This window comes from Heptranchias perlo, chromosome 2 (assembly GCF_035084215.1).
Source record: "Heptranchias perlo isolate sHepPer1 chromosome 2, sHepPer1.hap1, whole genome shotgun sequence".
NCBI lineage: Eukaryota > Metazoa > Chordata > Chondrichthyes > Hexanchiformes > Hexanchidae > Heptranchias > Heptranchias perlo.
Window position 1 is genome coordinate 168,846,194 of NC_090326.1, and position 25,500 is coordinate 168,871,693.

The following is a 25,500-nucleotide window of genomic DNA, read 5'->3' on the forward strand; positions in this document are numbered from 1 at the left end:
CACAATCCCCCCTCCCCGCCCTACCCCTACTTCTGTATCTGAAATATAAAGAGCCTCAGATTAATGTTTTTGGCCGCTAGCAGTTTGTTGCATTCGACGGAGTCTCTGATAGGCAGCGGCATGTAATCTGTCTCATTGTTCTCGTTGGTGAAGGCGAAGTGGTAGATGACGGGGTTAATTTTGACGTCATCGTACGGGCCCTTGAGGAGGAGGAAGGAGCACTCCATCGGGGAGTTGACCTTGCTCTTGAGGATGAGCTGGAATGAGAGGGTGCGCTTGCAGGACAGGTTGGGATTGCGCTCGGAGTCGTTGACCCTTGCCTTCAGGACCCAGGTCTGGTTGAGCACTGTGAACCTCGGTGTCTCGTAGTACAGCCTGGTGATGAAATCGTCTGTTCGATAGGGCCTGAACTGTACTTCTGCAAAAGACAAAAAGGACAAAACAAATCACAGAATTTAAACGCTAACACTGACCGCCGCTCTCCTAACCTATCAGAAAATGACCGGTCAAGATTTCCATGCAGTTACCACCGTGGCTGCCTGAACGCTCAGCTTATTGACCCAAACTGATTCTGTTTCTAATCCAATTCATCAGGACCTGGATTAGGAAACCACTTACTAATGTGGACATTGATCTGAATTAAAATGGAGGAGGGGGAGGGGGGAACCAAGATTCTCCTCCCCATCGCTCACTGATTTTTCATTCTCAGCAGTGGGATCGAGTACAGCCTAGTCTTACACCAGCGGACGATAACTGGAGGGAGCTGGGCTCTGGGTCACTCTCACACTCTTAGTAGGCAGTGGTAAAAGGCCAAGAGAAGGTGGCACTGACCTGCCCTCACTGGGGTTGTGTGGCACTGGGAGACCATGGGAAATAGGAGGGAAAAAAACAAAAGAGAGAGAGAGAGATTAAAATAGCCCATGGAAGGAAATGGTGCTAGGTTTGGGGAACGGCTGCAGTAACAGCAGGTTCCTGTGGATGGCAGGACTGAGCCTGTCGGTTTGTAATGGAATAAAAACAGAAAATGCTGGAAACACTCAGCAGGTGAGGCAGCATCTGTGCAGAGAGAAACCGAGTTAACGTTTCAGGTCGGTGACCCAGTTGTGAAGAAAGGTCATCGACCTGAATCGTTAACTCTGTTTCTCTCTCCTCTCTTCTCACTTGCTGAGTGTTTCCAGCACTTTCTGTTTTTATTTCAGATTTCCAGCATCCGCAGTACTCTGCTTTTGCTCCGGGTTAGTAATGGAGAGTCAGACTGTAGCTTCAGTGAAAATTACTGGGGTGAGGTGAGGGTTCAACTCATTTCCAATTCACACAGGGAGGTGTGTGGGACATTTCATTCAGGGTTTAAACCGTTTTTTAAAAATCTAAACTAACACTGCACTTTGTGGGGAAAGGTTTGAGTATTGAGGGTGAAGATATTATTTCTATCTGTGTGAACAGAACTTATGCTCTTCCTTGCTGGTCTCTGGCCAGTCTGAATGGTCAGGCAGACTGGTTCCCAGATGGATCCCAGATGCTTGTCTGTGGTGCTCGAAGGGCAGACAATGTGAGTCGCCCAGCAGTGTCTCTCTGGCCTTCACTCAGCAACCCCTCGTAACAGCACAGCCAAGTAAGTGTCTCAGTGTGGGCCAGTCTCATCACAGCACATCGGCATGCCTTATAATACAAAATAACTTAAAGCCACTGCTCTGGTTCTAGTCAGTCCACTGCCCACTGAGCATACTGAGAGAGAAGATTCAAAGTATCAGTCCTGATCGGTGCCTTGTTAGCTGATCTGAGGGCGTACATTGACGATCATCACCAAAGGAACAAAGGGAGAGATTAGGGGGCATTATTTCTGCAGAGGGTTGTTGGGACCTGGAATGCCCGGCTAGAAAGAGTGGGGGAAGCAGAATCCATTGTCGCTTTTAAAAGGGTAGTGTGGATAAATTTTGGAAAAGGTAAATTTGACAAGATATGGGGAAAGGACAAGGGGAGTGGAACTAGCTGGAGAGCTTTTTCAGAGAGTCGGTACAGGGGCGATGGGTCAAATGGGGAAAGGGTAAAGGAGTAGGACTAAGTGGAGAGCTCTTTCAGAGAGAGGGCACAGGAGTGATGGACCGAATGGAGAAAGGGCGGGGGAATGTGCATGTGTGCAACTGAGCCTCTCTCCCTCCCACCCACCCCATGGTTGAATATCCTGTTCGCACTCGCTGTCACGTTAAGAATGGGCACTTGGGTGCGCTACTGGAGCGGGAGGGCCTCTGCAGGATCCCTGGGAGCCAATTCCTGAGCACTTTTTAAAGAGGAGGTCAGAAAATGGAGGGAAAAAATGGTCTTGCAAGGTGCGATTCCGCTCCCTCCTCTTGGGTGGGGCAGTGCATGGTGGAGGAGGAGGAGGAGGAGGAGAGGGAATGTCGGGAGGGCAGATTACTGTCCGCCTTTCCTGCCCAGCACTAGGGGAGACCTGGCAGGAGGCTGCAGCAATCCTGCGATGCAGAGAGCCAGAAAGAATGGGCGAGGGGGACTTTACATGGAGCGCTAGATCATAAAAAATACCCTACGATTACTTTGTGTATCAAAACAGAACCTTTCAAAATATAGTTTTTTTAGTTACTGTTACACTGACAAACATACTCATTGCACAAGAAGCATAAAATGAGAAACGGCCATTCAGTCCATCGACAGACTCTGTACAGCTTGCTCTCCTATCTGTCCCCATCCCAAAGCTCCTGGTTACCTACAGTGTCCCATATTGTTTATCCTAGCCCTTGGTTTGGCCTTTCCATGGTCCTAGCAGCTCAGGAACTATCCTACTCTCCCCACAGCCCTCGGCCACCCCACTCACCCACCGCCCCCATTCCACACCGGATATCCGTATGGTTCTCGATGAATATTCTCCCCTTCCAATACCACTGCTCCCCCCCACCACCCCACCGAAGGCACTGTCCCGTATTGGCCTGCGATTCTGCTGGTCGTGTACGAGGATTTACATTTTGGGACAGAAGGAGCGTCAGAAGGGATATTTTGTGAAGAATTCTGTCCTCACAGCGAGTTTATCTGGTGAGTAGCTGGGCAGCACCGATCCAGGAAGATCAGGGGTCCGTTCTCCGTTGACTGATCTCAGCCTCGGTGCCTCAGGTTAGACTCCCGTTGGGTGTTGGGCGTAGATGCGATCAGCCCTTCCCAACCCCTGTAGTGGGTCAGGCTGACACTCACCGCACCAAGGCTCACGCCAGGATGATGGGCAGTGGGAACCCAGTGAACCCAACCCCAGCAAGAGTTCGACATCTTGAGAACACAATGAGAAAGATCTCCTCCCCCCACAAAAAATCTCCCTCTTCAGTGACACGATGGGGCAGTGTCGAGGAAATGAAAGTAGAACTGGGCAAAGTCACTAAAGACGGAATTCCACACACAATCGCAGCTCCCAGTTTGTCTCTGACCCGTTATTTTGAAGCATGGGCAATGCTAACAAGGAGCTGAGGGAGACGCCTGTTCATTTAACCATTTTCCACTTTACTGCATCTCTGCCCCTGCTGCTTTGGGTCATCACCACCCACAACCTTTATTTTATAATCAAGGTAAAATGTCTTGGAAGATCTTTGACCTTCATGATCCTGTCCACTTAAGAACGAGAGAAACAGAAAAAGAAGGAAAGGAACAGAAGGAACAAAAGTGATCCCAAAATCTCCCCATTAAATGATATGCTCACCGCAGTTCAAAGGTCACAGTATCCTGAACTTGCCTTCCTGTGCCAACAGCGAATCAAAAATCTCCACCTTCTCTTCAACCATGACACAGAGACCCAGGTATGCGTCACAACTAAAATGGAGGAACGCGGGTTTGCTTTTGTGCCTTTCTCACGTGGCGAGTTCCCAATCTCGGCAGTGCCCTGGGGAGGAAGCGCTGAGTGGAGGCAGGAATTAGCCACCCGGTACCGTTCACAGGCTGGAGGCCTGAGGCAGGACAGGCCGAAACTAAGGGGCGTAGAAATAGGAACCGGAAAAGGCCATTCAGCCCCTCGAGCCTTTTCCGCCATTCAATTAGATCATGGCTGATCTGTACCTCAACTCTATTTACCCGCCCTTGCTCCGTATCCCTTGATACCCTCACCCAACAAAATTCTAATGATCTCAGTCTTGAGTGACCCCCAGCATTGACAGCCTTTTGGGGGAGAGTCATCACAGTTACTTTTACTGATTTTTATTTCCAGACTTTTTAAACTGAATTCAAATTCTCAAACTGCCGTGCTGGGATTTGAACCTACAGCCTCTAGATTACTAACATACCCACTACACTACCGCACTGACAAATATTCTAACAAACACTATCTAAGACAACACTGAGAACAAAGGCACAGATTGCTTTGGCCATCAAGTAAGTTGACAATTGCCGGTGCCCGCTTTGTACACAGAAATGTCTACATTCACTTGACCGACCGTGTGGGGAAAAAGATTGTCCCTTTCTCCGGTGTCCCTGAGTTTAATGGGTCAGTGGACAAACTTTAAATGTGGCCAGCGCGCTCCCTAATTGTCTGATGTTCAATTGAGTAAAGAGAAGGAAATCTAGTGAGTGCAAAATTCAGTGTATGAGTTGCACCTCCACATGCTTTAAATGTCTTCCAGATCGAAAAGAGGATTTTAAACTGAAGGAGCATGTGTAAAGCAGCGGAGGAATTTGTAATTTGCCGAATCTCTGAAGGCAGGGATAACAAGTGACGCATTTCTCCTTATGGGCCGCTAAAAGGAACCAGAAATTGTCTAAAAGACCAAGGGGGTAATACATACTTCTACATCGCAGGCCTTGATAACTCTGCTTGCTCATTCTGAGATGACAATCGAACATTGAGAAAGGCCACTGTTTCATGGCAACTGAACAAATTACATTTTTATTCTCAATACACGGGATCCTGGGATTTTATACAAGTGTCCCGGGGATTGAATTCTGTGATTTCGCATATTTTTCTGTGAAAGCTTTAAATCAAAGATACGACAATCTGCAGATTAGCCCTTTACAGATTCTAGTTTTAATTTTACACACAGGGCAACCGAGAGATTTAGGCACTTTTGTTGCTTAATGATGTCACGTGGAAGCGCCTCTGATTTCAGACAGAATTGTACAGCACAGAAGGAGGCTATTCGGCCCGCCGTGCCTGTGCCGGCTCTTTGAAAGAGCTTTCCAATTAGTCCCACTCCCCTGTTCTTTCCCCATAGCCCTGCAAATTCCCCCTTTTCAAGTATTTACCCAATTCCCTTTTGAACGTCACTAATGAATCTGCTTCCACCGCCCTTTCAGGCAGCGCATTCCAGATCAGAACAACTCGCTGCGTAAAAAGGAATGTCTTTTCATCTCCCCTCTGGTTCTTTCGCCAATTACTTTAAATCCGTGTCCCCCGGTTACCGGCCCTCCTGCCAATGGAAACAGTTTCTCCTTATTTAATCTATCAAAGCCTCTCATAATTTTGAACGTCTCTATTAAATCTTCCCTTAAACTTCTCTGCTCTAAGGGTAAAAACCCCAGCCTCTCCACGTAATTGAAGTCCCTCATCCCTGGTACCATTCTAGTAAATCTCTTCTGCACCCTCTCTAAGGCTTTGACATCCTTCCTGAAGTGTGGTGCCCAGAATTGGACACAATACTCTAGCTGAGGCCTAACCAGTGATTTATAACGGTTTAGCATAACAAGCTTATGTTACCACTGTAATTCTCTACTGAGGCAGACATGTGAACATCACCTAATATGGAAGTGGATACGTGTTGAAAGGGAAGAGTATAAAGGTACACGGGGAAAGCGATCAGTGGTCGAAGGGCGGGCTCTAGTCACAGGCACGATGGGCCGAATGGTGGCCTCCTTCTGTGCCGTAATTCACGTAATTCTATTCCGCCAACAAAGCATCATCATTTCTGGTGTGAAGTAAAATTCCTCTCTTACACCAGTAAACGGATTACAGGAAAGCTGCAGAGATAAGGACTTCAGAGTGTTCAGAAACAGGAAAAGGCCAATAGACCCAACGAACCATGGAGAGGAAGGGCTGAATTGTACCAGGGACGCGGGACTTGAGTCACGTGGAGAAACTAGAGAAGCTGGGATTGTTCTTCTTACAGCAGAGAAGGTTAAGGGGAGATTTAATCATGAAGGGTTTTTATAAAGTAAATAAGGAGAAATTGTTTCCAGTGGCACAAGGGTCGGAAACCAGAGGACACAGATCTAAGGTACTTGGCAAAAGAACCAGAGGCGACATGAGGAAACATTTCTTTACGCAGCGAGTTATTATGATCTGGAATGCGCTGCCTGAAAGGGCGGTGGAAGCAGATTCAATAATAACTTTCAAAAGGGAATTGGATAAATACTTGAAGGGAAAAAATTTGCAGGGCTATGGGCCAAGAGCAGAGGGGAGTAGGACTAATTGGATAGCTCTTTCAAAGAGCCGGCACAGGCACGATGGGCCGAATGGCCTCCTCCTGTGCTGTAAGTTTCTATGAAACTTGTCCCTTTTTCAGAAATCAACTCACTGACCCACCTTCTAACCATATCCCCCAATTTCTTCTCTCTCCTGAAACACTTGTCTCTACTGTCCCTCTCAATGTCCTTCCCTGGGAACCCATTCCACAACTCCAGTACTCTTTGGGTGAAAGAGCCTTCCCTTCTTACTCCGTAGTTAATAATATCTAATTTGTACCCCCTGGGATTTGAACGCTTCACCTCTGGGGAGTGATTTTGCTGTATCAATTCTTGTCAACTCCCATCGTGACCTTGAAAACCTCAATTAAGGTCACCCCGAACTCTCCTCCTTCCTGAAGGAAACGAGACGAGCTTCCTTAACCTTTCCGCTTAACCTGAATTCCCAATACCTGGAATTGCCATTGTTGCTGACTCCCCGTCCCCGCCCAGGGTAATCCACAAAGGGGGAGAAAGGGTTAGAGAGAGAGAGAGAGAGAGAGTGAAAGAGAGAGACAGAGACAGAGACGGAGCTGTCCCTAGTGGTGCCTGTTAAATGATATCACCGAACATGCGCCCCCTGTTGCCCACACTCACTCCCTCCCCAGGATCGGACAGTACTGGTACAGTTTGCTACGTCATAACAAGACAGAAAGAGGCTGACCGATTACCCTGCCACCCCGGGGAGATCTGGGTGATAGTGTGAGAAGGGCTGCGGTTCTTTTTACCATCAGGAATCGGGTGTAGCTGTCCTACCTTTTTTGTGACATGTCTGACTGCAGAAATCGGTTCCTGTGTGAGTAAAGATCAACCAATTACATTTTGAGCGGAAACAAGGCATTAATTTTGAAGATACTGCCGATTTTAACTGTAAATAAGCTCCCCAGCGTGGGATTAAAACTTTACCCGTTAACTCTGTGTGCTCAGGCTGGGGGGGGGGGGGGGGGGGAGGGGGAGGGTGGGCGGGGGCTTTACAAACGCCAGCGTTCTCCGTCTTTGTACGCGCAAATGATCACGGTTATTTGTTTACTATTTAAATGCACCCTTCCAAGGAATTCAGCCCTTCCTCTCCAATTTCCAGCCCTGCCCACACGGTTATGCTCAATCTCCTCTGTAGACACAGAGGATGGGTCAATGCTGGGTGGGATCTGTACAGCAGGTTGGCTGCGATGGCTAATTTAAAAGGGAGGAGTATTACTGTCGGGTCGAGTCTGTTGAATGGTGGGGTGGAGGTTGCGATGGGCTCAAAGCTTTCTCTTTCTGCCCGCTGTGAGGGTCCTACGGTCCTCGCTGGCTATAGATCCTCGAAATGCCTCGCTCTATCTTGGTGATCTCCTTCTGCCCGGTATCCCTGCTCCCACCTTTCACTCTTGGTCTACTCCTCGTGCCCCCATGCCCCTGCTCTCTAGGACTCCATCCCATGACCCTCTCCCTGCCTGCCTTCAAATCCCCACTAAAGACTTTTAGACCTCCCTCACCCACCCCGCTCCCCCCCCAAACCCCTTAACTCTATTCGTCTCCCATCCGCTCGGTGCCCATTTCATTCTCTGATCTTTCCCGTGTGGGGACCCCATATAAACGGTAAGCTGTTGCAGCAATGTTAACACTGTCTCTAGCTAGTTATTTGGTCTTTGCTGCTAATATGTGTCGATGATTTGGACAAGGAGATCAGCAGGTGTGCAGATGAAACATGAAACAGGAAGCAGTGTAGACCACGAGAAAGAATGCAGTCAGTTTGTGTGATGCAGTGGATTGCTAAACCGCCTTGCGATCTTGCTTTTTGGTTGCCTTTTCTGCAATTGAGGCTTTTAATTTGAAGATGATTTCGATCATCATCCGATTCTTTGATCTTCTTACTCTCATCGTTCATTTGCTATCGGGGTTCCTCAGCAGGCTGGCCGATCAGGGGATGAGTTCCTTTATTCAGCCCCCCCACTAGGCTTTCCAACTTGCTTCCTGTCCTGTTACTTCCGCTCACCCTCCCATGACTTGGTGAGCAGAAAGATCAAAGCAACAGGGGCAGGGGAAAGGAGGTGACAGGAAAACCTAGAGTGGGTAAATGCCTTCAAATTGGGCTCTTTAAATAATAGTGTGTTCACCCATGACATGTTCCAGTGAAATGTCTCTGTCACTGTTTTAACAGAGAGAAATGAGTTAACGCCTATAACACAGAATGTGGTGCGCGTTAAGCGCATAGAAGTGAAATTTGCCCAAAGATATTTCTACCCTTGCAGGCGTGGTGCAGATGTGCTGGTGTTCCAAGGTTGTAACTCCGACCAGGTGCTTTGATTCGGCCTGTGTGGCTCCTGCCCCTTTCTTCTTTCTCTTTGTGCTTCTGTACAAACTTCTCTCCCACTCCCCATGCTGCTGTAGTGGCCCCAGATCGCTCCCACTCCCCCTGCTCCTTCAGTGGCCCCAGATCGCTCCCACTCCCCCTGCTCCTTCAGTGGCCCCAGATCGCTCCCACTCCCCCTGCTCCTTCAGTGGCCCCAGATCTCTCCCACTCCCCGTGCTCCTACAGGGGCCCCAGATCTCTCCCACTCCCCGTGCTCCTACAGGGGCCCCAGATCTCTCCCACTCCCCGTGCTCCTTCAGTGGCCCCAGATCTCTCCCACTCCCCGTGCTCCTTCAGTGGCCCCAGATCTCTCCCACTCCCCGTGCTCCTTCAGTGGCCCCAGATCTCTCCCACTCCCCGTGCTCCTACAGTGGCCCCAGATCTCTCCCACTCCCCGTGCTCCTACAGTGGCCCCAGATCTCTCCCACTCCCCCTGCTCCTACAGTGGCCCCAGATCTCTCCCACTCCCCGTGCTCCTACAATGGCCCCAGATCTCTCCCACTCCCCCTGCTCCGACAATGGCCCCAGATCTCTCCCACTCCCCGTGCTCATACAATGGCCCCAGATCTCTCCCACTCCCCCTGCTCCTACAATGGCCCCAGATCTCTCCCACTCCCCGTGCTCCTACAATGGCCCCAGATCTCTCCCACTCCCCGTGCTCCTACAGTGGCCCCAGATCTCTCCCACTCCCCGTGCTCCTTCAGTGGCCCCAGATCTCTCCCACTCCCCGTGCTCCTTCAGTGGCCCCAGATCTCTCCCACTCCCCGTGCTCCTACAGGGGCCCCAGATCTCTCCCACTCCCCGTGCTCCTTCAGTGGCCCCAGATCTCTCCCACTCCCCGTGCTCCTTCAGTGGCCCCAGATCTCTCCCACTCCCCGTGCTCCTTCAGTGGCCCCAGATCTCTCCCACTCCCCGTGCTCCTTCAGTGGCCCCAGATCTCTCCCACTCCCCGTGCTCCTTCAGTGGCCCCAGATCTCTCCCACTCCCCGTGCTCCTTCAGTGGCCCCAGATCTCTCCCACTCCCCGTGCTCCTTCAGTGGCCCCAGATCTCTCCCACTCCCCGTGCTCCTACAGGGGCCCCAGATCTCTCCCACTCCCCGTGCTCCTACAGTGGCCCCAGATCTCTCCCACTCCCCGTGCTCCTTCAGTGGCCCCAGATCTCTCCCACTCCCCGTGCTCCTTCAGTGGCCCCAGATCTCTCCCACTCCCCGTGCTCCTACAGTGGCCCCAGATCTCTCCCACTCCCCGTGCTCCTTCAGTGGCCCCAGATCTCTCCCACTCCCCGTGCTCCTACAGTGGCCCCAGATCTCTCCCACTCCCCGTGCTCCTTCAGTGGCCCCAGATCTCTCCCACTCCCCGTGCTCCTTCAGTGGCCCCAGATCTCTCCCACTCCCCGTGCTCCTTCAGTGGCCCCAGATCTCTCCCACTCCCCGTGCTCCTTCAGTGGCCCCAGATCTCTCCCACTCCCCGTGCTCCTTCAGTGGCCCCAGATCTCTCCCACTCCCCGTGCTCCTTCAGTGGCCCCAGATCTCTCCCACTCCCCGTGCTCCTTCAGTGGCCCCAGATCTCTCCCACTCCCCGTGCTCCTTCAGTGGCCCCAGATCTCTCCCACTCCCCGTGCTCCTACAGGGGCCCCAGATCTCTCCCACTCCCCGTGCTCCTACAGGGGCCCCAGATCTCTCCCACTCCCCGTGCTCCTACAGGGGCCCCAGATCTCTCCCACTCCCCGTGCTCCTACAGGGGCCCCAGATCTCTCCCACTCCCCGTGCTCCTACAGGGGCCCCAGATCTCTCCCACTCCCCGTGCTCCTTCAGTGGCCCCAGATCTCTCCCACTCCCCCTGCTCCTTCAGTGGCCCCAGATCTCTCCCACTCCCCGTGCTGCATTAGTGGCTCCAGATTGCGCCCACTCCCCGTGCTGCTGTAGTGGTCCCGGCACCAGATCTCTCCCACTCCCCGTGTTCACAGAGGAAATGTCATTTGCAGTGGGTGTTATATCCTGCGAGATAATGTGATCTTTCTAAAGATGTACTGTGACCTGAAAGGGGGAGAGAGAAGCAAAGGAGACACAGAGATATGCAGGTGAGAAGGGAGAGAAAAAGAGGGAACAAAGGAGGGGGGGAAGGGAGGGGGAGAGGAAGAGAGAACATGAGTGAGAGAGAGATAAAGCACAGAGAGAAAAGGGGGGAGGAGAGGTAGGAAGATAAGAGAAAGAACAAGAGGAAAGGCTTTGGGGAAGGATGAGTGGGGGAAAGGAGGTGTGGCTTCCTGTGATTGGAACTCTCTTCATTATGCAATCGCATGGGGCCCACTCACTGGTCTTGCCGTAGTTATCAGGTTCCCAGCTCCAATAGCTGGACATCCCTGCTCTAGGTTACACAGCTACAGAATTCTCCCACCACCATCCTGTTGAGACACGCTGAGTGAGGCAAGGTGTCTCTTACTGGGAGGGAGGTGAAATGGTTAGATGGGCCATTTTACACTGCACATTCCCCTGTGACGGGTCACACAGCAGTGATGGAGAGGGGATCTCCTTCCCATTTACACAGCGGTGAGTGGTGCAGAAAGAGCTAAAAGAGAAAGGTTTTCATTTAAATGAAAATACTTCTTTTTCATTAAAAAAGTCATAAAATTAAACAAGCACGTCCCCTTTGTTCTCTGGATTCCCTCTACCCGTCCCGTGCCCTCATCTTCTGGCTTCCTTGTCCTCACTCGCTCCCCCTTTCCCCCTCACATTCTCCCACTCACAGCTCTCTCCTGATTTCCCCACTCCCTATCCCAGCCAGCTCCTGCAGGCACCTGTCTCTCCCTCCTTTCCTTCTCTCCCACCGTGCATCATTTTTCTTGGCGCTCCCGCCGAGTCCCGACACTTGCTGCCGTCTTTCACTCATCTTTTCTCCCACCATTCCTTCATTCCCTCTCTCACTTGCTTTCCTACCATTGAGTCGCAGTCAATTCTCTCGCCTGCCCTCTAACAATTCGCCCCAAAGGCACTGCCTCCCGATCGCTCACCTGCACCAAGGGCCTGCAGCCCCCAGCACCCCTGTCCGTGCCAAAGCCACACTAGCTCCTTGTACCCTAGGGAACTAAGATCACCAGAGAATCCTTCCACGGCCTCTCCCAGTGGTCTGTCCCTGCGTGGACCTTCTGCTCCTACTCCTCCGATACTCCTTGTTCTCTGCTCCCTCCCCTCCACCATCAGTTGGCTGTTCCTTCAGCCACTATGTCCCCTCCCCCATCGCCTCTGTGCTTTTTGCCCCCCTCCCAACCCCTTTTTTTTCCCCTTTCCCTCCCCAACTTGGTATCTAATTCTTATCCACTGCTCTTAAACTGCTCAGAGATGTCTCTGTGCTGAGCTAGTTGTTAATGCACACCCAACTATCCGTCCCTAACAAACTCTTCCGTATCGTAGGGATGTGTGAACAGGAAGAGGCCATTCAGCCCCTCAAGCCTGTTCTGCCACTTAACTCCATTTACTCGCCTTTGCTCCATATCCTTTGATACCCTTTCCCAAAAAAAATCTATCGATCTCTGTCTTGAAAGCTCCAATTGACCCCCAGCCTCCACAGCCTTTTTGGGGGAGAGAGTCCCAGATTTCCACTCCCCTTTGTGTGAAAAAGTGCCTCCTGATTTCACTCCTGAACAGCCTAGCTGTAATTTCAAAATCGTGCCCTCTCGTTGTGGATTTCCTCACCAGAAGAAATAGTTTCTCTATATCTACCCTATCGAATCCCTTTAAAGATCATATTTCTCGCAAATACGACTGTGGCCAAATTTCAGGGACAATGCAGGCATTATGAAAAAGCTAAACACTTTCTAACAGTGCAGTAGTCCTTGTTCTTTAAATGAAATTCTCCTCCGCATATTATAGAAATTACAACGTGGAAACAGGCCATTCAGCCCAACCAGTCCGTGCTGGTGTTCATTCGCACGAGCAGTGGTCCTAATCCCATGTGCCTGCCCTGTTCCTGTTTACCTTTATCCCCTCTTTCCTTCAATCACCTATCGGACCTATTTTTAAACACTGACACGGACTCTGCTTCAATCACTAATTCCACTGCCTCACTCCCCTTTGTGTAAAAATGTTTCTCCACCTAACTCGGCAGGGGAGATAACGGTGCAATGGCATGGTTCTGATTTACCCAGTAGTGCTCATTGCTAGCGTGGCTTCCCTGCCAAGTGCCTTGCAAAATGATCCTTTAAGTTGCGATTTCCTAACAATTCAATGCAAAGGGACCATTGCAGCTGCTATCAGTCTCGTGTACTGCGTCAACACAGGGATGCAGGGGGACGGTAGTAACTGGTCCTTACAACAGGCCCCATCAACCCATAATACAGAAGAAAAAGGGCAGTGATTTGCATAAACAGGTTACTGGGGGGGGAGAGTGATCTGTTCTCCTGGCCGGCCTCCCATCTTCCACCCTCCGTAAACTTGAGCTCATCCAAAACTCTGCTGCCCCGTATCCTAACTCACACCAAGTCCCGTTCACCCATCACCCCCTGTGCTCACTGACCTACATTGGCTCCTGGTCTGGGACCACCTCGATTTTAAAATTCTCATCCTTGTTTTCAAATCTCTCCATGGCCTCGCCCTCTCCCTATCTCTGTAATCTCCTCCAGCCCTACAACCCCCCGAGATCTCTGCCCTCCTCCAACTCGTGCGCATCCCCGATTTTCATCACTCCACCACTTGCGGCCGTGCCTTCAGCTGCCTGGGCCCTAAGTTCTGTAATTCCCTCCCTAAACCTCTCCCCCTCTCTCTCCTCCTTTAAGATGCTCCTTAAAACCTACCTCTTTGACCAAGCTTGTCCTAATGTCTCTTTATGCAGCTCAGTGTCAAATTTTATTTGATAATCGCTCTAAAAATGCAAGTTGTTGTCGTTGACACTTGCTCCTACTATGTTTATACTGGCAGCATTACTCCTGGTGCAAACATTTTACGTAGGTTTTATTTTTAAGAAGTCGTAACTGCCTAAATAAAACCCTTGTAGGAATAACCCATTTTATAATAACCAAAGGGTCCATCATCGACACCCAGTCACCAGACCCCAGGAGTGAATTACATTTGGTGCGGACAGGATGGGCCGAATGGCCTCCTTCTGTGCCGTAAATTTTCTATGATTCTATAACAGCTCCCAGTTTAATGGATTTACCACTTGCTCCTGCCCGGTGTTTAGAGGTACTGAAAGGACATAACTGGACTGCAGGCTGCAGTGTGATATCAACAACTGGGTTATGTCAGTGCAGCGATTTCGAGAATGGAACATTCTTACCGCCTATTATTATACAGTTGCAGAATAACATTACCAGGTTTTAAAATCAGGTGCCACAGGGAATAACACACATTCAGCGATCCTACGCTCCCCATAGAAAGCCCCGTTAAACAGGAGTGTGGGCCAGACGTGATGTCATGACACTGTGTTGCAGACTTGCTCTCCTGTCGTGCGAGGCTCTGTGCCAGGAGTACAGCATGAACAGTTTTTTTCCTCCTCTTCCTCCTTTGAGGTCCGGCGGGCACCAGCGAACTTCCGCCAGCTCGCCCTTAGCGGTCAATGGTCATGCGAGTAAGCCCAGGCCGTGGTGACTGGCAGGTTATTGAGCAACAGGGGCATCGCAGCCGAGCCCGACCGTTTGCACTTTCCAATATGGGGGGGGGGGGGAGGATTGTGATCAGGGAATGGGATCCCTAGCTGATTTGCCTACGCTGTACTAAGGGGAGCTGGGGCCAATTGCAGCAAACCCTAGTGCGGCCCCACTGAGAATCGTCTGGCTATCAGCAGAAGAGCAGGGATTGGACGAACCCGGGACCATCCTGGGCCGTACAGTTCAGCTACTCACTTTCGGGGAAGGTGTTTTTGCACCTTTCTCACGCAGAATTATGAGGCCGGTGTATATAATGAAAGCACAAGCCGCACTTACCTGTGTACCCAATTTTCTCGAAGCTAAGTAGGTTGAAAATGCTATTGTAGAGCTGCATCTCTTTCTTGTGGTTTTGGTCCATTTCGTCAAGGATTTCCATCAGCTCGTTGCCGGTCTTGGTCGGGTGGCCGCATTCCCCCTCGTGAGTGGTCAGCTCGTGGAACGGTCCCTGCCACGGGCATCCGATCCGCTTGTATTTACACTGCGTCACCCTGACACAGGGGAACAAACAACACAGGAAATAATTAGATGGCATCCCAGTGCTTACACTTTCTCAAACAAAAACAACCTGCATTATACACTGCCTCAGGATTTCCCAAAGCGATTTACAGCCAATGAAGTACTTTTTTCAAATGTAGTCACTGTTGTAATGTAGGACAGCCAATTTGCACACAGCAAGATCCCACAAATAGCAATGTGATAACAACCAGATAATCTGTTCTAGTGATGTTGGTTGAGGGAGAACTCCCCTGCTATTCTTCGAAATAGCGCTACAGGATATTTTACGTCCACCTGAGACGGCTGACAGGGCCTTGGTTTAACGCCTCATCTGATAGGCAGTATCTCCGACAGTGCAACACTTCCTCAGTACTGCATTGGGAGTGTCAGCCTGGATTATGTGTTCAACTCTCTGGAGTGGGGCTTGAACCCACAACCTCCTGACTGAGGCAAGGGTGCTGCCCACTGAGCCATAGCTGACACCTACATATTATTTTTGAAACAACCTGAGAAAAACTCCAGGGTCCCAATCCATACTTTTCAAAGCCAGGCAGTTACACTGTAGACAGGACAATCCCAGCCCTAACCCTAACCCTAACCCATATAGTTATTCAGGTACTTGTTAAAGGATACAGCATTTAATGGTAGTATATTCCACATGTCTACTCAATAAGTGAAAAATCATAGAATGGTTACAGCATGGAAGGAGGCCATTTGGCCCAACGAGTCCGTGCCGGCTCAGTGCAAGAGCAATCCAGCAAGTCCCACTCCCCCACCCTTTCCCCGTAGCCCTGCAAATTTTTTCCATTCAAGTACTTATCCAGTTCCCTTTTGAAGGCCATGATTGAATCTGCCTCCACCACCCCCTCGGGCAGTACATTCCAGATCCTAACCACTCGCTGTGTAAAAAGGTTTTTCCTCATGTCACCTTTGGTTCTTTTGCCAATCACCTTAAATCTATGTCCTCTGGTTCTTGACTCTTCCACCAATGGGAACAGTTTCTCTCTATCTATTCTGTCTAGACCCTTCATGATTTTGAATACCTCTATCAAATCTTCTCTCAACCATCTCTGCTCCAAGGAGAACAACCCCAGCTTCTCCAGTCTATCCACGTAACTAAAGTCCCTCATCCCTGGAATCATTCCAGTAAATCTCTTCTGCACCCTCTCTAAGGCCTTCGCATCTTTCATAAAGTGCGGTGCCCAGAACTGGACACAGTACTCCAGTTGTGGTCGAACCAGTGTTTTATAAAGGTTCATCATGACTTCCTTGCATTTGTACTCTATGCCTCTGTTTATAAAGCCCAGGATCCCCTATGCTTTTTTAACCGCTTTCTCAACCTGCCCTGTCACTTTCAACGATTTGAACACATATACCCCCAGATCTCTCTGTTCCTTTACCCCTTTTAGAGTTGTGCCCTCTAGTTTATATTGCCTCTCCTCATTCTTCCTACCGAAATGTAAAACTTCACATTTTTCTGCGTTAAATTTCATCTGCCACGTGTCCGCCCATTCCACCAGCCTGTCTATATCCTCTTGAAGTCTGTCACTATCCTCCTCACTTTTCACTACCTTCCAAGTTTTGTGTCATCTGCAAATTTGGAAATTGTGCCCTGTACACCCAAGTCCAAGTCATTAATATATATCAAGAAAAGCAGTGATCCCAGCACTGACCCCTGGGGAACACCACTGTACACCTCCCCCCAATCCTAAAAATAACCATTCACCACTACTCTCTGTTTCCTGTTACTTAACCAATTTTGTATCCATGCTGCTACTACCCCCTTTATTCCAAGGGCTTCAATCTTGATGCCAAGCCTATTATGCGGCACTTTATCAAATGTCTTTTGTAAGTCCATATACAACACATTAACTGCATTGCCCTCATCTACCCTCTCTGTTACCTCATCATAAAATTCTATCAAGTCAGTTAAACATGATTTGCCTTTAACAAATCCGTGCTGTCTTTCCCTAATCAATCCACACTTGTCCTAGTAACTGCTAATTCTGTCCTGGATTATCGTTTCTAAAAGTTTCCCCACCACCGAGGTTAAACTGCCTGGCCTGTAGTTGCTGGGTTTATCCTTACACTCTTTTTTGAACAAGGGTGTAACATTTGCAATTCTCCAGTCCTCTGGCACCACCCCCGTATCTAAGGATGTTTGGAAGATTATGGCCAGTACCTCCACAATTTCCACCCTTACTTCCCTCAGCAACCTAGGACAGGGTGACTTTTCTATTTTAAATACAGCTAGCCTTTCTAGTACCTCCTCTTTATCAATTTTTAGCCCATCCAGTATCTCAACTACATCTTCCTTTACTGAGACTCTGGCAGCATCTTCTTCCTTAGTAAAGACAGATGCAAAGAACTCATTTAGTACCTCAGTCATGCCCTCGGCCTCCATGAGTAGATCTCCTTTTTGGTCCCTGATCGGCCCCACCCCTCCTCTTACTACCTGTTTACTGTTAACGTGCCTGTAGAAGACATTTGGATTCCCTTTTATGTTGGCTGCCAGTCTATTCTCATACTCTCTCTTTGCCCCTCATATTTCTTTTTCACTTCCCCTCTGAATTTTCTATATTCAGCCTGGTTCTCACTTGTGTTATTAACCTGATATCTGTCATACGCCCCTTTTTTCTGCTTCATCTTACTCTCTATCTCTTTTGTCATCCAGGGAGCTCTGGCTTCAGTTGATCTACCTTTCTCCCTCGTGGGAATGTACCTCTCTGCCCACTGTTCAATTACAGTTTTTCCTGCCAATCTATGATTCCAATTTACCCGGGCCAGAACTGTTCTCATCCCACTGAAATTGGCCCTCCTCCAATTGAGTATTTTTACTTTAGAGTGGTCAGAGTCCTTTTCCATAGCTAGTCTAAGCCTTACCATACTATGATCGCTGTTCCCTAAATGTTTCCCCACTGACACTGCTCCACTTGGCCAGCCTCATTCAAATCCAGCAATGCCTCCTTCCTCGTTGGGCCAGAAACGTACTGATCAAGAAAGTTCTCCTGAACACATCAAAAATTCCTCCGCTCTTTGCCCCTTATATTATTACTATCCCAGTCTATATTAGAATAGTTGAAGTTCCCCATTACCACTATTCTATGGCTTTTGCAGCTCTCTGTAATTTCCCTGCAAATTTGCTCCTCTACCTCCTCCCCACTAGTTGGTGGCCTTCAGAATACACCCAGTAGCTCTAACCAAATAGATTTTAAAAAGTCTCAGCTCGGGTGTTGTTTGGGGCTCGTTAATTTTATACAATCACAGCTGAGATTAGATAACATACTTAACAATCCTTCCTCAATCAACTCCACCAAACACAGACTAACTTGTATCATAGTAGGTATAGCACAGGAGGAGGCCATTCGGCCCATCATGCCTGTGCTGGCTCTTTGAAAGAGCTAACGAATTAGTCCCATTCCCCTGATCTTTCTCCATAGCCCTGTAAATTTTTTCCCTTAATGTATTTACACAATTCCCTTTCTGAAAGTTACTATGAATCTGCTTCCACCTCCCTTTCAGGCAGTGCATTCCAGAACATAACAACTCACTGCGTAAAAAAACGTTTCCTCATGTCGCCTCTGGCTCTTTTGCCAATCACCTTAAATCCGTGTCCTCTGGTTACTGACCCTTCTGCCACTGGAAACAGTTTCTCCTTATTTACTTTATCAAAACTGTTCATGATTTTGAACACCTCTGTCAAATCTCCCCTTAACCTTCTCTGTTCTAAGGAGAACATAGAATCATAGAAAGGTTACAGCGCGGAGAGATCATTCGGCCCATCGAGTTCGTGCGGCTCTATGCAAGAGCAATCCAGCTAGTCCCACTCCCCGCCCTATCCCCGTAGGCTTGCAAATGTTTTCCTTTCAAGTACTTATCCAGTTCCCTTTTGAAAGCCACGATTGAATCTGCCTCCACCACCCCCTCGGGCAGTGCATTCCAGATCCTAACCACTCGCTGTGTAAAAAAGTTTTTCCTCATGTCACCTTTGGTTCTTTTGCCAATCACCTTAAATCCAAGTCTTCTGATTCTTGACCCTTCCGCCAATGGGAACAGTTTCTCTCTCTCTACTCTGTCTAAACCCATCATGATTTTGAATACCTCTATCAAATCTCCTCGCAACCTTCTCTGTTCCAAGGAGAACAACCCCAGCTTCTCCAGTCTATCCCCATGACTGAAGTCCCTAATCCCTGGTATCATTCTAGCAAATCTCCTCTGCACCCTCTCCAAGGCCTTGACATCCTTCCTAATGTGTGGTGCCCAGAATTGAACACAATACTCTAGCTGAGGTCTAACCAGTGTTTTATAAAGGTTTAGCATAACTTCCTTGCTTTTGTACCCTATGCCTCTATTAATAAAGCCCAGGATCCAATATGCTTTTTTAACAGCCTTCTTAACTTGTCCTGCCATTTTCAAATATTTGTGTACATACACCCCCAGGTCTCTCTGTTCCTGCACCCCTTTTAAAATTGTACCATTTAGTTTATATTGCCTCTCCTCATTTTTCCTACCAAAATGCATCACTTCACACTTCTCTGCTTTAAATGTCATCTGCCGTGTGTCTGCCCATTTCACCAGTCTGTGTCCTCCTGAAGTCTGTTACTGTCCTCCACATTGTTTACTACATTTCCGAGTTTCATGTCATCTGCAAACTTTGAAATTATATCCTCTTTACCCAAGTCCAGGTCATTAATATGTATCAAAAAGAGCAGTGGTCCTAATACTGACCCCTGGGGAACACCACTGTATACTTCCCTCCAGTCTGAAAAACAACCGTTCACCACTACTCTCTGCTTTCTGTCCCCTAGCTAATTCTGTATTCACGCAGCCACTGTCCCTTTAATCCCCAGGACCAGATGGTTTCCATCCCAGGGTTTTAAAGGAAGTAGGTGAGAACATTGAAGAAGCCCTAACTATAATTTCTAAAGTTCTCTCGATTCAGGAATCGTTCCTTTAGATTGGAAATTTGCAGATGTCACTCCGCTATTTAAGAAAGGTGGGAGAGGGAAACCAGTTAGCCTAACCTCTGTTGTCGGGAAATTACTAGAGTCTATAATTAAGGATAGAGTGACTGAACATCTTGAAAATTTTCAGCTGATCAGAGAGAGCCAGTATGGATTTGTAAAGGGTAGGTCGTGCCTGATGAACCTGATTTCATCAGGCACGACCTGAATAGGTGACTAAAGTAGTGAATAGGGGAATGTCTATGGATGTTGTTTATATGGACTTCCAGAAGGCATTTGATAAAGTTTCTCATAAGAGACTGTTAGCTAAAGTTGAAGCTCATGGAATTGAGGGTAAATTATTGATCTGATTAGGAAATTGGCAGAGCGGCAGGAGACAGGGAGTAGGGATAATGGGCAGGTACTCAAATTGGCAGGTTGTGACCAGTGGTGTCCCACGGGGATCTGTGTTCAACTATTCGCTGTATTTATTAACGACTTATGATGACGGGATAGAGAGCCACATATACAAGTTTGCCGATGATACAAAGATAGGCAGCATTGTAAGCAGTGTAGACGGAAGCATAAAATTACAGAGAGATATTAATAGATTAAGTGAATGGGCAAAACTGTAGCAAATGGATTTCAATGTAGGCAAGTGTGAGGTCATCCACTTTGGACCTAAAAAGGATAGAACAGAGTACTTTCTAAATGGTGGAAAGCTCAAAACAGTGACGGTCCAAAGAGGCTTAGGGGTCCGTGTACATAGATCATTAAAATGTCATGGACAGGTACAGAAAAGAATCAAAAAGGCTAATGGAATGCTGGCCTTTATATCTAGAGGACTAGGATACAAGGGGGTAGAAGTTATGCTACAACCCTAGTTCGACCACACCTGGAGTACTGTGTTCACTTCTGGGCACCACACCTTGGGAAGGATATATTGGCCTTGAAGGGAGTACAGCGTAGGTTTACTAGAATGATACCTGGACTCCAAGGGTTAAATTACGAGGAGAAATTACACAAATTAGGATTGTACTCCCTGGAATTTAGAAGATTAAGGGGTGATTTGATCGAAGTTTTCAAGATATTAAGGGGAACTGATGGGGTAGATAGAGAGAAACTATTTCTGCTTGTGGGGGAGTCTAGGACATAGCCTAAAAATTAGAGCCAGGACTTTCAGGAGTGAAGTTAGGAAACACTTCTACACGCAAAAGGTGGTAGAAGTTTGGAACTCTCTTCCACAAACAGCAGTTGATGCTAGCTCAAAAGTTAATTTTAAATCTGAGATTGAAAGATTTTTGTTAACCAAAGGTGTTATGGGATTATGGGGCTATGGCGGGGATATGAAGCTAGGTCACAGAACAGCCACGATCTCACTGAATGGCGGAACAGGCTCGAGGGGCTAAATGGCCTACTTCTGTTCCTATGTTCCCACAGGTGTTAATTTTGCTAACATGTCTATTATATGCTAATTTGTCAATTGCCTTTTGAAAGTCCATATACACAACATCAACTGCACTACCCTCATCAACCCTCTCCGTTACTTCATCAAAGAGCTTAATCAAGTTAGCCAAACACGATTTTTCTTTGACAAATCCGTGCTGACTTTCATTTATTAGCTCATACTTTTCCAATTAATTTTGTCCCGGATTATTGTCTCTAAAAGTTTCCCCACCACCGACATTAGGCTGACTGGCCTGTAATTGCCGGGTTTATCCCTCTCCCCTTTTTTGAACAGGGGTGTAACATTTATAATCCTCCAGTCCTCTGATACTATCCCCCTATCTAAGGAGGATTGGAAGATTGTGGCCAGAGTCTCCGCAATTTCCACCCTTACTCCCCTCAGTAACCTGGGAGGTGTCCCATTCAGACCCGGTGACTTTTCTACTTTGAGTACTGCCAATCTTTTAAGTACCTCCTCTTTATCTATTTTTATCCTGTCCAGTATCGCTACTCCCTCCTCCTTTACTGCTACAATGGCAGCACCCTCTTCTCTAGTGAAGACTGATGCAAAGTATTTATTTAGTGCCTCAGCCATGCTCGCTGCCTCCACAAGATCTCCATTTTTGTCCCTAATTGATCCCACCCTTCCTTTGACTTTTACTATTTATATGTTTATAGAAGACTTTTGGGTTCCCTTTTATGTTATTCATCTCATTCTGCAAAACTCTACCCACTCAGCAACAGTGACTGCCCATTTTATTTATTCCCAATAATCAGGAATGCAATCCTGAGTCTCTCCTCATCACTTGGATCATTAGGTCTGGATTCATTCATGTTTGTCATTCTTTGAACCCTCTCCGATGCATTGATGCTCAATTTAGGATATTCATAGAATCATTGAGTGCAGAAGGAAGTCATTCGGCCCGTCATTCGTGTTATTTGTGCCTGTGGCAGCCCTTTGAAAGAGCTTTCCAATTAATCCCATTCATATTGTAAGCTCTTATTGGGATTATTGTATGCCCAAATCCGCACAATATTCGGAATGCGGTCCTAGCAATGAACGGCTTCAGATAAACTGGACAAAGTGGTGTATCTAATTTCAGCCACACTCATTACCAGAATAACCATACTGACTATTTTTGTCCATTACACAAAAACTTTGGCAAAACCAGTGCTGCTCTTTTCCAGCTCCCTTCACGGCCTCACGCTTGTTGGCAAACTTTGGGAGGGAACTGTGAACAACTTTAGATCAATACACCCTGTAACATAAAAAGGTGGGAGTGAAGGTTGAGCGGTGGTTTTGTATGTTAGAGCATTGACACTCAGCGCCATAAAGAGAGGGACAAGATAGGTTGGATCCCTTGCACTGAGTGGGGAGGCAAGCAGGCAAAATTAGTGGGGAAGGTCATGCATGGACTATTGCTAGTGTTGCCCAGAAGCTGGGATAGAGGACTTTGATTGTGGTCTGGGAGATGCTTGCCCACCTCTCCTCTCAGCAGTACAGTCAGGCAGATGGGAGGCAATGAACTGGGCGGGGGGGGATGACAACTTACATTTATATGGCAGCCGTAAGGTAGCAAAATGTCCCAAAGGCACTTCAAGGTTCAATGTCAGACCCGAAAAGGAGGTGAATTAGGGGAGGTGGTTGGAGGTGTGGCCAAAGAAGTAGGTTTATTGTTTGTCCTGATCAAGGTAATGGTGGTTAGAAAGAAAAGAAAGACTTGCACTTATATAGCGCTTTTCACAACCTCAGGATGCCCCAAAGCGCTTCACAGCATCAAAAAAGGGCAGGATTGGGTACTAAATATTCCTGGATACAAGGGGTTCAGCTAAGATAGCAAAGGAAAGAAAAGAGGGGGGTGGCAGTATTGATTAAAGAGAATATTGCAATGTTGGAAAGAGAGGATGTCCTGGAGGGGGTCAAGGACAGAATTTATTTGGTTAGAGTTAAGAAACAATGGAGGTGCCATTACACTACTGGGTGTATTCTATAGGCCACCAACTAGTGGGAAGGAGATAGAGGAGCAAATTTGGAGGGAAATTACAGAGAGGTACAATAACCACAGAGTTGTGATAACGGGGGACTTCGATTATCCTAATGTAGGCTAGGATTAATAACATAAGGGGCAAAGAGGGGGAGGAACTTTTGAAATGTGTTCAGGATGACTTTCTTGACCAGTACATTTCCGGCCCAACGAGGAAGGAGGAATTGCTGGACTTGGTTCTAGGAAATGATACGGGCCAAGTGGAGCAAGTGTCAGTGGGAGAGCATTTAGGGAACAGTGATCATAGCATCATAAGGTTTAGAATAGCTATGGAAAAGGACATGGACCACTCTAAAGTAAAAATACTCAATTGGCGGAGGGCCAATTTCAGTGGGATGAGAACAGATCTGGCCCGGGTAAATTGGAATCAAGATTGGCAGGAAAAACTGTAATTGAACAGTGGGTGGCATTTAAAAAGATGATTTGGGTACAGACAAGGTACATTCCAATGAGGGAGAAAGGTAGGGCAACTAAAGCCAGAGCTCCCTGGATGACAAAAGAGATAGAGAGTAAGATGAAGTGGGAAAAAAGGGCGTATGACAGATGTCAGGTTAATAACACAAGTGAGAACTGGGCTGAATATAGAAAGTTCAGAGGGGAAGTGAAAAAGGAAATAAGAGGGGCAAAGAGAGAGTATGAGAATAGACTGGCGGAAAACATAAGAGGGAATCCAAAAGTCTTCTACAGGCATGTAAACAGTAAACGGGTAGTAAGAGGAGGGGTGGGGCTGATTAGGGACCATAAAGGAGATCTACTCATGGAGGCAGAAGGGATGGCCGAGGTAGTAAATGAGTACTTTGCATCTGTCTTTACCAAGGAAGAAGATGCTACCAGAGTTTCAGTAAAGAAAGATATGGTTGAGGTACTGGATGGGCTAAAAATTGATAAAGAGGTACTAGAAAGTCTAGCTGAAATTAAAGTAGATAAGATGGGATGCATCCTAGGTTGCTGAGGGAAGTAAGGATGGAAATTGCAGAGGTGGTGGCCATAATCTTCCAAACAGCCTTAGGTACGGGGGTGGTGCCAGAGGACTGGAGAACTGCAAATGTTACACCCTTGTTCAAAAAAGGGTGTAAGGATAAACCCAGCAACTATAGGCCAATCAGTTTAACCTCGGTGGTGGGGAAACTTTTAGAAACTCTAATCCGGGACAGAATTAGCAGTCACTTGGACAAGTGGGAATTGATTAGGGAAAGCCAGCACGGATTTGTTAAAGGCAAATCGTGTTTAACTAACCTGATAGAGTTTTTTGATGAGGTAACAGAGAGGGTAGATGAGGACAATGCAGTTGATGTGGTGTATATGAACTTTCAAAAGGTGTTTGACGAAGTGCCACATGGTAGGCTTGTCATCAGATTGAAGCCCATGGAATAAAGGGGGCATGGATACAGAATTGGCTAAGTGACAGGAAACAGAGAGTAGTGGTGAACGGTTGTTTTTCGGATTGGAGGGAGGTGTACAGTGGTGTTCCCCAGGGGTCGGTGCTGGGACCACTGCTGTTCTTGATATATATTAATGATTTGGGCTTGAGTATACAGGGCACAATTTCAAAATTTGCAGATGACACAAAACTTGGAAGGGTAGTAAACAGTGAGGAGGATAGTAATGGACTTCAAGAGAATATAGACAGGCTGGTGGCTTGGGCGGGCACGCGGCAGATGAAATTTAACGTAGAAAAATGCAAAGTGATACATTTCGGTAGGAAGCACGAGGAGAGGCAATATAAACTAGAGGGCACAGCTATAAAAGGGGTCCAGGAACAGAGAGATCTGGGAGTGTTCTGCACAAATCGTTGAAGGTGGCAGGGCAGGTTGAGAAAGCGGTTAAAAGAGACGACGGGATCCTGGGCTTTATAAATAGAGGCATAGAGTACAAAAGTAAGAAAGTTATGTTGAACCTTTATAAAACACTGGTTTGGCCACAACTGGAGAATTGTGTCTCGTTCTGGGCATCGCACTTTAGGAAGGATGTGAAGGCCTTAGAGAGGATGCAGATGAGATTTACTAGAATGATTCCAGGGATGAGGGACTTTAGTTACATGGATAGATTGGAGAAACTGGGGTTGTTCTCCTTGGAACAGAGACAGTTGCAAGGAGATTTGATAGAGGTATTCAAAATCATGAAGGGTCTAGACAGAGTAGATAGAGAGAAACTGTTCCCATTGGTGGAAGA

The 25,500-nt window shown here is 47.7% G+C and overlaps 1 protein-coding gene across 2 annotated transcripts in view; it reads right to left on the reverse strand.

Moving 5' to 3' along the window:
• Window positions 1–19: 19 nt before the first annotated feature.
• The window catches only part of zftraf1 (zinc finger TRAF-type containing 1), a 151,096-nt gene continuing 125,615 nt past the window's right edge, over window positions 20–25,500 (reverse strand). Inside the window, exons 3-5 of one of the 2 annotated variants that reach the window (XM_067969009.1) lie at window positions 14,676–14,887; window positions 7,180–7,215; window positions 20–418 (exon numbers count right to left, since the gene is read on the reverse strand). In XM_067969009.1, coding sequence (XP_067825110.1) covers window positions 27–418; window positions 7,180–7,215; window positions 14,676–14,887 — 640 coding nt within the window. In that variant the 3' untranslated portion in view covers window positions 20–26. The remainder of the gene's footprint in view (window positions 419–7,179; window positions 7,216–14,675; window positions 14,888–25,500) is intronic. The other variant, XM_067969020.1, reaches the window with a different exon arrangement.